General features: G+C 40.5%; 1 protein-coding gene across 2 annotated transcripts in view; it reads right to left on the reverse strand.

Moving 5' to 3' along the window:
* LOC110983236 (integrator complex subunit 4-like) overlaps positions 1-18,638 on the reverse strand; it is a 144,104-nt gene that overhangs the window by 119,024 nt on the left and 6,442 nt on the right. The window contains exon 2 of one of the 2 annotated variants that reach the window (XM_022242326.2): positions 14,004-14,166. The exons of the other annotated variant lie outside the window; for it this stretch is intronic. Coding sequence (XP_022098018.2) covers positions 14,004-14,166 — 163 coding nt within the window. The remainder of the gene's footprint in view (positions 1-14,003; positions 14,167-18,638) is intronic. 2 annotated transcript variants of the gene reach the window in all.

Consider the following 18,638-nt stretch of genomic DNA (forward strand, 5'->3'; position numbering starts at 1 on the left):
AGGAGTCACATGTCATCACATTCTTCAGACAGTGACATGGCATCCATACCTGGATATTCACCGAGGAGTCACATTTCATCAGATTCTTCAGACAGTGACATGGCATCCATACCTGGATCACCACCGAGGAGTCACATTTAGTCAGATTCTTCAACAATGACATGACATCCATACCTGGATATTCACCGAGGAGTCACATTTCATCAGATTCTTCAGACAGTGACAGGACATCCATACCTGGATATTCACCGAGGAGTCACATTTCATCAGATTCTTTAGGCAGTGACAGGACATCCATACCTGGATCACCACCGAGGAGTCACATTTAGTCAGATTCTTCAAAAAGTGACAGGACATCCATACCTGGATATTCACCGAGGAGTCACATTTCAGGCAAGGTATTTTCAATGCAAGTTCTCAACAAACATGAAGAACAAAATTCAAGTATTACAGAGAATGTGGACACTGACTAATGGACAACTCCTGAAATTCATCATCGATTCACATAAAATACCGTCTTAAGATAAGGCATCTAATTTTGCTCATCAAAAGCAGCTAACTAAAGCTAGAAACACCCACGGAAACCTGATGGAAAGCAAAAAACAAGCAGGAGGGCAGAAAGCAATTGATAATTTCATGGAAGCAGAATTCATGTTTCTAAAACAAGCTCAACCATTGCTGCCACTGCCTTCCCCAAAACAAGTGCAACTTCAAAATGAAAATGAAAAACTACCGACTGTATTGAAATACACGTACATGTACAAGAATGCTGAATTGAAAAGAAAGGCATCACAAATTGACTATCTGCAGAAAAGGTTGCAAAGACAGAATGCAGGCTGGAAAGAAAGTTACAGAAAAAGCAGCAAAAGTTAGAGGGCTTGAAAGTGCAGTTACATGTAGAAGACGTGCAAACACAGAAAGATGGCATGTAGAAAATGAGTGCAGAAACATTAACCGAAAATGAATGGCTTACAGAGATGCTTAATGATAAAGTAAGAACTCAAGATGACAAAAGGTGCTATACTGCAGAGACAAATAATGCATGTTTGGACTTCTAAATAATAATCTTTCCTACAGTAATGTACCTCTTGTCATAAATGCTGTTTTGCGATTGGGGGAATGGAAGCCAAAGACTTGCCAGGCAAGGGCACAATACATGAGTGGAACTTACAGCAATTGGTAATGTCACAGAAACAACTTTTGGAGTAATTACCGTTCCACACCAATCTGACCCTCTGGAGTGATGAGACTTCAAATATGGTCAGAAATTTGAGGGATTTCATGCAGTGACTCCCAAGGTCAAACGAGAGTCTTCATGTAGGTTTGAGAGATAGTATATCAAAGATGTTCTAAGCACCTTCAAAAATATTCTTCAGGACATTGAAGAAAGTGGAAAAGATACTTAAAAGACAATTCTACTGAATATTAAACATGTACAATGTACATGTACTATGTACACAAATAAATTTTAATGATCTTTGGAGGAATACAGGAAAAGCATTTTGCCAGAGACTTGCAAGAACTACCACAGTTTGACGGATGCTAAGAGGATGTCTTTAGGAAAACTCTGCAGTTTTCTTGTGGGTTACACGCTCTTGTAAATGTACACCTGGCTGAAGTACTATCTGCTTCAATATTGCAAATATAAAATGGATTCTTCAACTGAGAAGGATGCATATTTGACAAGTCATTCATCAAGGTTGATGAACCAGGGACAACAAGACTTGTAAGAACTGTGTGCCAAGCCGTATCATATGGTGGTGATGCAAAGTCAGGATGTACTGTAGGTTACCCATTGAACCCTTTAGGTGTAACCGTTTCAATATTTTGTTCAAAAACGCTGCTGGTGTGTTTTATCTTGGAAACAAACTGACTGAATTCCTTGTTGGCAACAAACTTTTGAAAACCGTGCAGTCAGATATGAAAGTGGAATACTTGGCAGGATGCAAGGCCCTGGGTTTAGTCAGTTACATGTACATGTACCTTGCGACAGTACCACTGTGGACCTCGATTGAATTCACATCATGGGTGTTGAAAGAAGATATCAAGAAATAATTGACTTCTTACAAGATGCTTCTGCCCATATCGCTGAATTCGTATAAGGAAGCCTGCAACTGTCATTCACAGAAAGTCGCATGTTAACCAAAGACAGAATGTTCAGTAAACTGATTGAGCCTTGGAGGAATGACAACACAACACACATAATCCTGCAATCCATGCTTGGATCCATGACCCCTCTGCTACAGAGAATTTTTAGTGATCACCTGCTAGGTGGGCGCTGGAATGATGCCAGTCAAGAAGAGAAAAGGCTAGAAGTTTGCCAAAGAACAAAAACTCTGACAGCGTCTTTGGACACCTGGATAAGCTAGTGCGAAAAAAGCCCAACATCAGCACTTTGGCATACATAATGTTTACACATAACAAGACCATACATTGCCATTGAAAAGTGGAAACTGTTGCTGGGCTATCGTAGTGCTGCAAAAAGTTTGAAGAAGGCATTTCAACAAAGGAAACAGGAAATCCAAGAGGCACGCAGAGTTAATGGTCAAAGAGAAGATAAAAGCAGCTGATGAAATGGAAGCACGTTGTGTGAAGAAAAAGGAACAACTCACTTCTAACGTCATTCACTGGGGATTATGGAAATCAGAAGAAGCTGTTGATAATGCACTGGCTATCCCGAACAACAAATCACAGAAGCTCACAGCATTGAAAGCCCAACTGAACTTTCAACATCACGTACATGTACTTCAACAAAAGCCTGTGGTTATAACATTGAAAGATGTGTGTACATTCTCCAAAAAGAATGACGCTGGTCAGCGTGTTCAATTTGGACATGAGGTATTGGCAACAAATCTCCAGAAACTGATCAGGCCCTTCTTCAGTATTGAATCGGTTGCAGGTGGTAGTGCTGATGACAGGACACCAATCCTCGTTGGGAAGAAAGTTCAGCACAGGCTCATCAAGGCGGGGAAGGAGGAATTTTATATCGGCAGAGTAATCTCTCAAGTTAGCTAATAAGAGGTTGCATGAGTCATCACCACCATCATCATCCCAATCACCCATAAACAACATAAACATTTGTTGGAAGGCACTGATTTTTCTGAATATTTCTGAACAAGTTTTCTTTTCTCCTGTCACAGTACATTTTGGTAAGGCCATATGTTGTTAGCATTCTACACTGCATTATTTTGTATTGCCCTAACCACTGAATTTACTAAAAATATTTTTACACTAACGTTTGGTGTTCATCTAATTTTGAGTTATTGGTTGTTTACCTTGTCACATGTTGATTCTCCCATTGATGGTTTGAGCCAGCAGGAGCAACTTGCTTTTTTGTAACTGATCTGTTTACATCTGCTTAAAATGTAAACATTTTACATTGACATGTAAAGACCCACCACATACATGTACTTTTGTTCCTCACTTATGGTTTGCCATGTGCTTCAAAATACATGTCGATTATGTTCACGTGTACATGAACATGTACCTAATAGACGGTAATTCATTTTCAGTGTCTAGAGTTCGCTGTTGTATTTCAACGATTCTGCATGTGCTGTTAAGGCATTTTTGCCCCAGAAAGTGTAATTAATTTCAAACATTACATTGCACCACCACCTTTCCACAGGGATATGATTGGAGGATTGTGAAAAAACCTGAAACTGCGAGTGTCAAGCCATTACGGCATGGGGGTTGGAAATTTTAAAGTCTTGATGCTCTGTGGTGCATTATAAGCCTCTCTGGGGCATGTTTTAAGCACAAATATTTTGAAATTACTGCCCCTCATGAAGTTAACTTTGTATTGTAATTTTAGCAACTGTGGATAAATCGAACATTAATATTTCTAATTTCATTTTCTGTTTAAGGATCTCAGTCCACTCTTTAAGAAAAATGTGAATTTTTCTAAGTTGTTTTTGCATATACATGTAAGTTCCACTAAAACAAAACAGGACTTAAAATAAATAATACTCCAGAGAGTACTTTTCTGCGATTGCTGCTTTGACAAAACACTGCCTTAACTGCACTTTCAGGCTGTCCAACCATGACACGCTTTTCCAACCAATTCCATTTAAATTTGTGACGTGTTTATCTAGCTCTCTTGCTGATAAGTCTCCTTTTGAGAGAATTCTCCTGTTGAATTTGGAAAGCGACATGTTGGCTCTGATGTTGTACTGTGCATGTACACGCATGCGCGTGTACAACTGTACACATGCGCACGGTACGATACTACGAATGAGCACACGTACACGAGGCCGCACGAAATTATGTTAGTCTGATCCTTAAACAAGTGAATTACTTTACTGATACTGCATTCAACATCTGCAGGAACTAGACTACATAGAGCAGTACACGTATCAAGCCCAGAATGCAACGTGGATGTATGCACACAACAATGTGAACCGTACTACACCTACTTAAGTGCACACCAACACCGAAAAACGTCTTTCTATAGGAGAAGCCTGCAGCCAACAGATCATGCGTGTGTTGCCATCGTTCTCTTATGTGTGTAGTCAAATCGTGTGCGTATACATGTATTTTACACAGCGGTATGTATACGTACATGTACATGTATGACGCAGCTGGGCTCGATACGAGTACCAGGTTTTACATTTTACTCATATATAATGCACGCGAAATACCAGTCTTGTAAAACCTCATTCTCAGGTACGAGGACATGTGAGGAATACAAAAATAGTTGTACGTACAGTACACTGTATACAAGTACATGTACAGTGTATATTGTAAATATAACGCAGACGTACGAGGTAGTCTGACGTGTCTGATCCTTGTGAAGAAAGAATAAACAAGTGAGTTTATTCTTCCATTCATTGTGGCATGCATGCAAATGCAATATGAATACAATGTACTGTATTTAATTAGCAGTGTTGTAGTGAAGACCAGAAAGTCTGAGACCAAGACCAACAAACCAAGACCAGGCCAGAAAAAGTAACCCGAGACCAAGACCGAGACCAACCGTCCGAGACCAAGACCACATTTGTAAATAAATGGATAGAAATGGATAGAAATCATCTCTGTACATTGACATAAAACTGTGAAGATGGGCCATAAACCACAGAACGACATACATGTATATGCAGTTTGACAGCATTGTCCTCGAATTTAGCATTTTTTGTTGTTACTTTGCAGTTTGCATTCTTGAATGAACACTTTTTGACCTGCTCCGAATGTCGCAACATGCATATTGTATGCAATCAATGCAACCTAAAGAGACAATAAAATTACTTTTCCTTTCTAACTGTTTTATTTCTTATTCATAAACACTGCGGAGTTTCACTTTTTGCCTGGCATGGCAGTACATGAAAGTAATTCATCTGTGTCAAATGTTATAACAAGGTTCACAAGGAGACAGGCCTAGGATTTACATGTACTGTACTTTGGGCAAGCAGGTGAGTTTGAAAAACAAAAACCTTATGAAGTAGGACGAAAATTTACATGCAACAACTTCCAACAAGTAAAAAAAATAATGGGGCCTAAATAAAAATTAAGAATGAAAAATAATGGCACTTCATAATTTTATGCATTTCAGCTGACTCATTTTAAAATGATAAAATTAAACGAATTTATTTTCATTTCAAACTAGAGACTGTAATGCAAACATGGCATCACATTCCATTAAAAATCAAATACATAACAGTTTTTGATTGTTTTAACATTTAAGCCTTAAATTTAGATTCTTTGAAAATTTAAACAAACATGAGGAGTGAAAGATCATTCCTAGAAGTACACACTGTAGCCTGGTACACGTACACACTTCACAGGGTGACGGCAGCGCATGTGTTTGATGAAGGCAGACGTTGTTTCTGCCTTATCACTGATGCTGGGTTTTTCGTGCAAAAACACACACGGCTAAATCTTTTTTGCTTCCCATTTTGACACCAACGTATTCCTTGTGGTAGTTGAATGCATAATGTATGATTGCCAAATTGCCAGACATGATAGCCAGAAAAACTTTCTGGTAATCAACGAACTTACGCACCACCAAGGCAAAGGCACGTGGTGGCACACATTGTGCCAAAACACTATCACGGAATGGTGTCTTCTTAGTCAAGTTTGAGATCAACAAACAGTGCATAAATAAGCATCTAGTTACCAGACCACGCAATGTGACTACGGGTTCACAGGCACCCCGCTGACAAGAAATCACATATCTTTCTATGGCTGGTAACCTTCCACAATTATTTTGGGGGCTATCACACACTATCTTCTTCCTGGTGTAAGCTTCAACTTTGCGTGTGCAAGTTTAACTGCAAGTGCGAAAGCTTTGAACTTTGGCCGTGCCAGTTTACCTTGGGTGCACACGTAATTCGCGCAAAGGGTGAAGTTTGCACACGACACCCTTCTACCAAGCTGTGGCCACAATGAACGCTCGCACGTACAGTCCTTAACGGCCGTACGTACATCTTGCAGGGTCTCGATCTAAGTTTTTCGTAAGCCTGCAAACAATTGAAATTCATCACCAGGTATAAAAAAAGGGTGCAAAGTGTATTTTTAAATTGGTCTTGTACTGGTCTCAGCCGAAAATTCCGAGAACAGGAGGTGCGAGATCAAGAGTGAGACCAAAATACAAGACCAAGACCAGCATGTTCAAGACCAAGACCACGTTCAAACTGGTCCTAAGACTGGTATGCAGACCAAGACCACATTCAAACTGGTCCTAAGACTGGTATGCAGACCAAGACCACTCTCCACGACTACAACACTGTTAATTAGCATATTGTACCCCCCATTTTCTCAATGGATTGGCCTGATTCACGTGGGTTGACTTTTGAGGCCCATAAAAACGGAATTCTGGAAAAATACTGAGAAATCACATCCCTTTTTACCAGGTTATGCCAATTTCCGAATAAATTCGGACAAGAACACTCCTCCTATTTTGGCCTCAACCAACTCCCTTCGCCAGGAATTTTAATCCCTTTGTCAATGTGCTTCACCTTTCCTCTTTCTTGATGAATGGTATCTTTACAGGCAAACACGATGATGGAAATGTAACGATAAGAAACATCCGTTCAACAACACACACGACGGTTTTCTGTGATAACACACAAAAGTATTCATGGTACCAGGGGCAGTAGCTTTGTGTGGCAGCCTATACACTCGTGCATGTGGTGAGGAGCATGGAAAGTGCATAGTCATTGGCTTATATGAGGATACATCATGAAAATAAGCCTATCAGAGCAACAGTGACAACTGACAGTAACCTCGAAACAAACACATTTCCTACAGAGATGGTTATTGGTTGGCACTGGTTTTTGTCAGCGAAAAGGAATGTGTTCCTTTATCTTACATGTACATGTATTTCCCAATTCTAGCCTGGTTCTGGTTTGGATCTGTGTGTACGTTGACAGCGTATGCCTAAACTACACATGAACGTACGGCATGCATAGCACGACAAACATGTTCATGTAGTGCCCTGTGTGGTAGGTGATTTTGATGCACTTAGGATGAAATAAAAATGACATGACACATGGAAACCAAGCAACGAGAAATGTAATTTCATTTTATTTCACTACAAACACTGACAAACTGAGGCTCAATATTATCTTATTTGATACCAAGAAGTTGAAAATTATCTTGATGAAATGGGTTCAAAAAGGTTTATAATATCAGAATTTCTAAGTCGACTATCGGCATATCCGATGGTCCAAAAAGGCAGAACCTATTTGCAAAAGTGAATTTTCAAAGTCCCAAAAGCGGAAATTTGACAACAATCAGAAGAATCTCATCCCCAAGGATCGCACCAACCTCACCCCAAGCCAGCTCCATGACCTCCTCATCACCTGCGTCAACTCAACCAGCTGCCAATGGTGGGATAAATTCTTTGAACAGTTGGCTGGAACTTCTATGGGATTGCCTATATCCCCGGTTCTGGCTGACATATATTTCATGGAAGAATTCGACCAGACCACCATCGCCACCGCAGACTATCATCCAAACATCTGGCTCTGGTATGTGGATGACACTTTTGTCATCTAGCGGCACGGGCAAGACAACCTCTGACACTTCTTGGATCACCTCAGCGGGCTTCACAGCAGCATCCAGTTCACCATGGAACAAGAAAGAAATGGAAGCATTTCCTTTCTTGATGTTGAAGTGTCAAGATGGCTGCCTCATCCGCAAGGTGTACCGAAAACTCACTCACGCCGACAGATACCTCAACAGCTCCTCCTTCCATCACCCCAAAATCAAGTTATCTGTCAACTAAGTCCTTGTTCGCAGGGCTTACAACAGCTGCGACAAGGAACACCTTACCAAAGAACTGCACCACATCTCCACAGCACTTCAACACAATGGCTACAGGTATAAGCCCCAGCAGATCAAGACTCAAGACCCAAGATCAAGATCCCCTCCAGGCCAAAGGGTTTCCTATACAGAAAGCCAACTAGATAAGTCCCCCAGTTCTGCTTATACTCTCCCCTACCTACATGTAGGTTGTACTTCCCACCACATCCAGCGTATCCTAAGCAGTTATTCCACACAGCCCCTCTCAAGATCCGCGGCATGCTGACATCCCACAAGGACAGACAAAATCTGCACCACTGACCAGGGGTGTACAAGATCCCCTGCCAATACGGCAAAGTGTATATTGGCGAGACTGGTAGGGACCTCCCAATCAGACTCAAAGAACACCAAGCCCATAGCAGGAAGGGAGAGTATGAAAAGTCAGCGATAGTCAAGCATTCTCACTCTCAAGACCACCGCATCAACTGGGACCAAGCCCACCTCATCACCAGCATCGAGCACTGGTATCCAAGACGCATTAGAGAAGCCTTGGTGATCCTCAAGCATGACACCATTCCCCAAGACATTGGCTTTTCCATCAGCGACATCTAGCAATCCCTGCTCACCTCCCAGTCCAATGGGTCCTCTATACCGTAAGACAACCCCACCTGCCTATGGGTCTCCTGTACACGTGGCTACCCCATCCTGCCCCAACCACTGCCTAATTGAAACGACTCACTGACCTGCTGGACCCTGTCCCCCATGAGTGCCCAGCTGAATCCACCACTACATGTAGCATCCTCGTCACATTCCACTGCATCCTGTCACCTTATATAAACAGCTTCATCATCAGCATCTCTTCAGTCCTGACGACAGATTGAGCACGCAGTCCGAAAGGATGAGTATACTCCCAGTTCTTTTCAGAACCACACATGGGCAGTTCCACGGAAACATCAACCTCTGGGCCAAAATTTCACACTCGTCCAAATGTGACAAATTATATATCATTTTGAAGCTTATGGTGTATACTTTCTTGAAACATACTTCATTTCTAACAACATTCAAGAATTTGGCTTTTATATGAAAAATTGGTTTTAAATACCGAGAAATTGGGGGAAATATTTCCCCTCTGAAAGATTTTCTGTTTTTTAGCCTAATAATATTTTTTTTGTTCCAGTTTTGTTACAGATTGAAGAGTGCCCCAATAAGTAAACAATGACAGAAATGAATTTTCATTTTCCTTTTGAAATTCTATGTAATGTCTTATTTTATAACACTTACTTTTCTTATGTAAGCCCGACACCAAAATGCAGTGATGTAGTCGAGTACTTTTTGAGAACCAAGTTCTCTACCAAATATTTAACTAGTTAGGAGGGAACAAAGCTGAAGTACATCGGCATTTGATGGTACATGCATAAAGGTAAGATTACAAAGCAACATAATGACTTCAGACCTTCACTGTTTGATTAAAATTAACTTTTTAGGACAAAAAGTACTCGGCAAGTACTCGGCTGAGTATTTTCCGAGTACTTTTCTCCTTAAAATTTAAATTTTACACAACTGGGAGTGTCTGAAGTCTAACATTTATTTTGTAATCTTACCTTTGCACATTTACCATCAAATGCCTGTGCACTCTGGCTTTATTCCCTCTTACCCAGTTCAGTATTTTGCGGAGAATGTTGGTACTCGGAAAGTACTCGACTACAACACTGCCAAAATGACATAGTTTTTTATTCCCTCTGTGCATCCTTTAGCAAAAGATTGCCAAATTTTTAATACAAAGCACAATGAGTTCCTTCTTTCTAGACATCGGCTTAACTCCCCCAATTATTTTTTCAAATCAGCAAATACTCAAAAATTTTGGAATCAGATGTGTACGTTCGACACCGTGTACGTCCGACACTGTCAGAACCATGCATTGCTGGCAATACAATGCTTTTACACTGTACAAAAACCACTACCACCTCATTTGCATGATGGAACCTTTTGTTAAAGTACCAAATAGGCTTCACTTTTGTTTTTTACTAATTTGCATAAATTTGACTATTTGGACATACACATCCTAATAAGGTTATGACTAGGGCCCAAAGGGTCCACATCATGGTTTCACTTTGTGTTGCTTGAGGAATTAAAGGAGGTGTTCCACTTACATGCTTTCCATGGCATATATATGTACAATATCTATCATGAAACATACAATGTAAGACTAGTTTAAAAGCATTATGCCATTAGTCTTAAATTTCAGTGAAAAGGATAATCTCTCAGCCTAATTGCTAGCCCATTCCTTTGATTTTGCAATCATCTAAAAGGGTGTATCATTTAGCTTCTTTTTGGATTTTACATGTGTACTAGAACCTGTGAGGTGTGAACTGGAAATCTTTAAAATTGCAGCTTAGTACACAAGCAGCATTTGCATACAAAAATGTTTAATTTCATGTTCTAAGACCAAAAGATCTTACCGGTACATGTATGCAATTGTCTTTTAATTTGATTTATTTATCTACAGGATTGTCAACTGTAGAAAACTTTTGTTTTTTTAAATTGAATGTTTGACGGTACATGACTTGTTTAAATGAGCAAAATTTGCATAAATACTTCTAAACAATATTTTCCTTCATACTGTTTCATTGAATGCCCCATCATCCAATTCTTATCTACATGTAGTTGATTTTGATGATTTTTGTATGGCTTGGCATTTTCTTTTGGTTTGGAAAGTTTACAAGAGCCTTCATGAAGGTAGAAAAATGAGACAAGCTTGGGTTTGAACTGATTACCTTCTACTCTGAAAAGTCAGTTTGGACGTGTACGTCTGACACAAAAAAATGTATGTCCGACACCAATATAATAAATGCTTTATCTGAAAGTCACAACAAGATAAAAATGTGTCTTGCCCTGAAGTTTATTAACAAGGGTCTGCTTAAACTAAACACAGGAAAACTACTTCTTCAAGTCCTAGCATTTCACAGAGTTTGTGATACACAAATGAAAATTAAAAAAATTAACTTTCTCTGAGTACATGTACATGTACATGTACGTCCGACACCATGGTGTTACATGTACATGTATGAGTCAGTTTCTACAGGGATACTAATTCTGAGTGAGGAATTTTGTTATTAAATGAATGTACCAACTAGCTGATGTCTTTTATCAAAATCAAAATCTGCTTCAGGATTATAAGTATAACAACACACACTGTTGAAGTGTCCAAAATGTACATCCAACACCGTGGAACTGCCCACACACTCATAAATTTTTCCTTTGCATGGTGCTACCGCAAACCTTTCCACCAAAGATCGTAGCGCACCAAAGGCACAAGTTCGATAACTCTGCCCAAAAGGTGTAATCACCATGGCTCCATTTGAGCAAGCGATAATGCACACAGTAATGCGCAGGTGCACCAGGTGTACATGTCTGCCGCAGCACCTGTGCATTAATGTGCATTGTGCAGGCGTATCACTTGCTGAAATGGCACCGATGATTTAACAATGTTTTATACGTGTGTTCGCTTGGCTTGGGCAGTATTTCGGTATTTTTCTAATACAGAGCAATACCTACTAACAATCTTGTTTGTCTTGTCTCTTTTGGTGAGCAGATATGACGTAACGTGATACCGGTACTTCAGCATGCAGCCATCATGCGCGCGCGAGATGGTCCCTGAAGAAGCATGATGTCATGAACAAATATTGCGATTGGATAGCTGTGTCTTGCCAAATGTACATGAAAACAGTCTCATTGGCGGGCATGCTAGATCCTTTTGCAGCAATATGAATAATTCAGTGTTGGGCAATTAGTTAGACTCTTGAGATACGAGAATAGTCATGCGAACTTATTTGGGGCGTACATGTATTTTATCCGAAATGGGATGGAAATTTTGTTTTGGTGTTTGTGTAATCAATGTAAAATATCATTGATTTTTTAATCGTGCACTACACGTGTCATGACAGGAATATGGCAAACGATTTCTGTATATCGCGTTGTAAGCATGCATGACGCATAAGGAAGGGTGGGCGATAAGCCTTGTGTTGCGCGACTGGACATTTTGTGGAAGCACGCTCGCTTGAGTAAAAGCAGTACAACCTAAAATTCAATTCATCAACACAGAAAACACAAACATAGACATGAGATCAATTTTTGTGAATGAAACTGCAGACAAATTTGTGACAGCAGTGTTTTTTCGACTTGCAACTATAGAGCTGCATTCGATGTAGTGGAATGTACATGTACATGTATGGTCCTTCTTTGGCAGAACCTGTACATTGACTGGTTGTCGCATTTCCATCATGCCTTCATTGGCAACAGTTCGACCCAGCGGGAACCAGTGTGGTGCATCCCGCAGTGTTTTCACCACCGCGATTCGCAAACGCTTTATGAATGGGTCGTCAATAATGGTTTTTCAGGCAACGGAGTCACAAAAACCTTTCGTTGTACAAGGAATTTCGTACAATGCTATTTCGCTACAACATATTTTCTCCCCATAGAAATGTGCACATTTTCACCGGGACCACAGATTTGTGCTTGTTTTAATCTGAATGTCGTTACAACCAATTTTGTAATAACAAGAATCGACTGCCGCGTCGCAGAGTTTTCTGAAAGCCACCTTACCATTGCACACGCGCAGTGTTAGGGCGCAGCTAAAAGGAGCAGCCAATGGTGATCCGCACGTAATCATTACAATAATGCACTGTCTCACCGTGCGAGTGACCACACAGATATACATGTAGGAATCGCGTAGCAACAAATCGGTATTTAAAACACTGTCCCTTTTTTTAAAAATTATTTCACATAAATAATTTTTATTTCACATCAAATGGACAGATAAATTATAATAGTTATTAAGTTTAGGGGTTTTTGTGATGTTAAAAACCCTTTATGCTGGTCCCTAGTGTTGTTTGTGTTTTGCCATTGAATGTCAGCATCGCCGCTCCTTTTTGATGACGTCACTGCCTTCTGCAACAAATATTTACTATTTAACGTATTTACTTATATCGTGGTATTTTTTTCATGGATCGAAAAAGGCAATACCGCCCAAGCCTAGTGTTCACGGTGAAGTTCTCCATCTTGTGCCACTACGCAGCACTATACGATCTTTGCTTTCCACTTATTACTGTCTTTCACCATGAATAGCCTGAAATTCCCTGAGAACAAAATATGTTCTAGTTTTCAGTAACAGGCATGAAATGAAGACTCCTAAAGTCATTTTTACTCAACAGATATTTGATGCAAGAGTTTATGACTGTCAAAAATGAAAAAGAATTTGGATTCACACTTGGTGAATGACCTTCATACAAACCACTTATGATCATTTGTCAATTTTGTTGGATTCAGTAATATTTGACAAACTGTCAAAAAATGTAAAAATGCAAATAGAAAATCTGGCCAAAATACCTTTTCTAGAAATTTTCAGGGAAAATTTGTGAGACAGAAGTTTACATTTTAGCTTCCAAAACATAACACATCATAGAATGTATTTGAATGGAGAATAATACAAAAAAGTGAATTTTTATTTAAAAACCATCTGAAACTGGGAAAAGTCCTGTGTGAGTGCATGATCAAAAGTATGTATGTTGACAGGGCAGAACATCTTAACAGACCATATAGCTTGGTTCAGTTTGGTCTAGTTCAGAAATGCATGATGTTCAGCTACGCTGGATCAATTCGGCAGCTTGACTGCAGCACTATATTACCGTATCTTTTTGGCCGCAGTATGCAATGCCAACATTATAGCATTTAATAAGTCACTTCACAATAGATACAGAAGACATTACCTGTTTGTGCAGAGCTAAGATGAGTGAGGTTACTACCAAAGTCAAGCAGAGTTGTTAAAGCCTGATCAGCACTGCTTCCTTCCAAAGTTGGCAAAAACAAGGTACATGAATCTTGTCTCTGTCTGACATGTATGTAGAGTTTCACTGGTTGTGGTCTGTCCTCCTACATGTGTACATGAAGAAATTGTATACGTGTAAATGAGCAGCTTATTCAGTAAGTCTCGGATTACTGAACCTTTGCCCTTAAAAAGTTAAATCTGAAAGCATGGCACATGAGTTTTTAGCACTGTGTACCACATTTTCTCCACATACGTACTTTTTGTCATACAAAATGTTTGTTTACCTTTGCTCCACTACCCTCGCCTCAAAACCAAACAAAGCCAATCAAAACAAAAAAATTCCTCTTCCGGTAACCCTGATACAGTGTCATTTCAACTGTAACTCCATGGCTAGGCAATAATGAATCTGCCTAACAGCTTTCTACAATCAGGCATACACGCAGTGCAAGAGCGTGCACATACATGTAATTTACATGTATATGTAAAATTGTATTTTAATATTGCGCAAGTACATACACCCATACCTGTTTTACCTACCAAGTGTGGACATTCCTGTGTTCTCCTATGGTTAAGGAAACTTGAGGAAAATGTTCTTTTTTCTCCAACAAGGAAAACTCCTTCGAGCTGGATTTTTGATGATGATTTCCTGGACTGTTCCTCTTCCTGTTTTTGCCACAGATAACCTTGACCCCAAATTGCCTCTGAAACTCTTTTTCAGAGAGGGGGAAACATTGTGTGGACGTGTGCAAGTCAACACTACACTATCACACCCTACACTACATGTATGTGGACTTCTTTTTGTGCAGAGGTCCACACTATGTATGCCACGCCTGCACAGATGGGCCTAGCCAGTGTAACAGGTAAAACTGTCCCCCAGACACTTTTACCTGATTGCACCCCGGGGGCACACATTTACTTACATTTATCTGTTCCCCTCCAGGTAACTTTGTCCCCATGCCCAACAGTAAAGTTGTCTCCCCTGATAAGTGTGTCCCCTATGCAACATAAGTCTATCACCCAGACTCTTTTCTCACAGCATTTGGAGAAAAAAATGCTCTTGTCTGGAATGCTTGTTATGACAGTGATTGGATGAGGAGGGCTGTGCTGGGCACTGGTATTTCTTGCAACCGGGTCAAGCAGGAACAGGTTGTAATTATTGTCTGAATTCATGGTGCTTGAAGCCTGTGGTTTGAAGCCAGTGACTTGAAGCACCCAGGGACGCTATAAACTGGAACTACTTCTGAGCATAGTTCGCAGGATAGTGTCTACACTGAGTCATAATGAAGGTGGCTAATACATGTACATGTACATGTTGGTGACAGTGACACCTTCAATTTGAGTCATTGCCCATTCCACTTGGCCGTATTTCCCACAAAAGTGGCAATCCCATGAATGTCATTCTCAGTAGAGGTGGCAAGCATATAGCCAGGTAGCTTTAGTTTAGTACATGTACTATTCTTCATGTGAGTTTATTATTATGAATTATTATTATGAATGGTTTATTTATTTTAACTGTATTCCTCGCCGCCTGGGGCAGAATTGTGAATACAATTTACATGTACATTAAAACAAATAAATATACAATAATATGTACAATTACAAAAGAAAAGGGTATTAAAAAGCTAAAAGCTTTAAATTTCTACAAAGCCTTGGAGTAAACAGGGATATTATGATCAATAATACATTCTAAAAGGGTTAAAATTAAAATGACAAAAAATTGAATCAACGGAAATCGAAATTTGTTTACAAACATTAACAATGTATATGTACTTGGACAAAAGGGCAAAAATACAGAAAGGGAAGAGGAAACAAAACATATAGGGCTAAGGAGGGTCAAAATGGGGGAGGGGGTAAGGGGGGAGGGGTCAGGAGGAAGAGCGATCAAAAGGAAGAGGAGGGGGATCAAAACACACAATATTACAAAGGGAACATTAGATAGGGAGGGCAATCACGATGCAGGAACCACATTATCATTTGTATTAAAAGCATTAAAAAATGAACCAGAGCAAGTAAACGATAAGGTCTGATTCTATTATTGGCAGGGCAAATAAACTCAACATGGAGCTAATAGGTTTAGTCAGACACACTGTTAAGCAGCTTTATCAATCCTACAAGAGGGCTGCTCTGATACCTCCTTGTACGACAGAAAGGCACTGTTATAGTTGTAGAATTTCTTAACTGACGACCATGTGACTGATGACGAGTCAGAGGAATCGAAGTACTAAAATGCTTTGAGGTGAGCAGAGACTGACCAAACTTAATACACAATTGGTTTCGCCTTTGACTGAGAGTGAGCATGCCACAAGAAACAAGTGCATCATCATAACCATTGTATTCATTGCCAAGGATAATTTTGCAAATCCTCTTCTGGAAATTTTCCAGAGCTGTAACATGTTTCAACGTGAGGCTAAAATTCCATACTGGAGTGGCATATTCTAACAATGGCCTAATATAGCCAAGATAAATGGAGACCAAATCATTTACAGGTAGGCAAAAACACTTCAGTGTCTTTAACATATACAGTCTTTTGTTGGCACGAGATATTATATTCTGGATGTGGGCATCCCATTTAAGGTCTGCCTGCACTACATGTATAACACCCAGGATGCAGAGATTTGATGATTTGAAGCACGATTACCACGCAGTACACCACTTTCAAGCTGCCGTCAATGAGCACATGATCACCTCAAAAAAGCTAAAAATTGACAAGATCTATCGCTTCTCAGATGGGTGTGGAACACAGGATAAATCCAAAGGCAGCAGGAGAAGCGGCAGCAGGAGAAGTGGCAGCAGGAGAAGCAGCAGAAGTGGCAGCAGGAGAAGCAGGAGAAGTGGCAGCAGGAGAAGCAGGAGAAGTGGCAGCAGGAGAAGCAGCAGCGGGAGAAGTGGCAGCAGGAGAAGCGGCAGCAGGAGAAGCAGCAGCGGGAGAAGTGGCAGCAGGAGAAGCAGGAGAAGCGGCAGCAGGAGAAGCAGGAGAAGTGGCAGCAGGAGAAGCAGCAGCGGGAGAAGTGGCAGCAGGAGAAGCAGGAGAAGTGGCAGCAGGAGAAGCAGGAGAAGTGGCAGCAGGAGAAGCAGGAGAAGCGGCAGCAGGAGAAGCAGGAGAAGCGGCAGCAGGAGAAGCAGCAGCGGGAGAAGTGGCAGCAGGAGAAGCAGGAGAAGCGGCAGCAGGAGAAGCAGGAGAAGCGGCAGCAGGAGAAGCAGCAGCGGGAGAAGTGGCAGCAGGAGAAGCAGGAGAAGTGGCAGCAGGAGAAGCAGGAGAAGCGGCAGCAGGAGAAGCAGCAGCGGGAGAAGTGGCAGCAGGAGAAGCAGCAGCGGGAGAAGTGGCAGCAGGAGAAGCGGCAGCAGGAGAAGCGGCTGAGAGAGAAACAGTAGACATGGCAGAGGGACAAGTGGCAGAGGGAGAACCAGCAGCTGCAGGTTTTGCAGTCACCTGAGCATGGCAACCTCCTTTCTTATATCCACAAATGATGGGAAAGGTACACGTAAATGAATTTAATTATACTTTATAACTTTGGATTTTTATTGTAAAACATTGCAAATTCCTAAGTGAGATAAAGGAAATATGCACAGAAAAATTGTTATGTGTAAGTCCCTGCTTTATCTTTACAGTTAAAGGATCTTCATGTGTGGTCAACACTGCACTGCCAAATGAGCATGGCCATCCTACATGTACATGTACCGGTACTGGTAGCAAGGAATCCCCACCTGAAGCTGTCCAAAGTCAACCATCACATGCAAAGTTATCTATTGACTGTATCCTTCTTTTTTTTTGGTCTTTGGCTGGTCAAAGGTGATAAGGTCTTTTTTATTGGATCTTTAAAACTTCAACATTCTCATATTTTCCCTTAATATTGCCCAAGCTGTGAAATATGGAGATTTTGTACGTGTGATGGTATACTCCAGCCACCGGGAAACATTTCAAACATACTATGGAGTGGTAGGTCTTTACTTGTTCTGTAGATTTGTATGTGTTTAGCATCTGGAAAAACACATCTGGGCCCTAGTTTATGAGGATACATGAACAGCTGGTAGAGCACTCTTCAGAAACCATGAATCTAAATGTACTATCTTTGCATCTTATCCCAAGGCACAATGCAGGTATCTTATGTTTCATTTATAGATTTGTCTGTGAATATAAACTTAATAAATTTTCTGTTGATTTGCATAGAAAAACAATTTTAACCAAACTTTTGTCGTTGATTTCTTCCTTGTAGATAGTCAAAGTTGATCCCCTTGCAAGGGAAGTTGAAGTTCAGTTCCTGGAGAAGGGCAGCAAAAACTTCATTTGGCCACTCGTGAATGACATCTCTCAGTTGCCACTGAATTACGTTCTTGAAATACTCCCTCCTCCATCAGTAACAGCTCGTGGTCATTACATTTTCGGAAATGATGACTAAACACTGGAAGCCCTTGTACAGTTTTCTCAAGACGTTACTTGATTTGATTTTCAACATACAGTTGAGATGTTACATTTTGGAAGTAATACAATTCAAAGTTACAGTTGATGTTGTTAATGCTCAGTCATCCATGCTTTCTTGCATTGCAAGGTTCTTTTTGTTTTTTCCAATCCTAGTCA

The sequence above is a fragment of the Acanthaster planci genome, linkage group LG14, assembly GCF_054643075.1.
Source record: "Acanthaster planci isolate LZ-2023a linkage group LG14, COTS_SCS, whole genome shotgun sequence".
NCBI classification, from domain to species: Eukaryota; Metazoa; Echinodermata; class Asteroidea; order Valvatida; family Acanthasteridae; genus Acanthaster; species Acanthaster planci.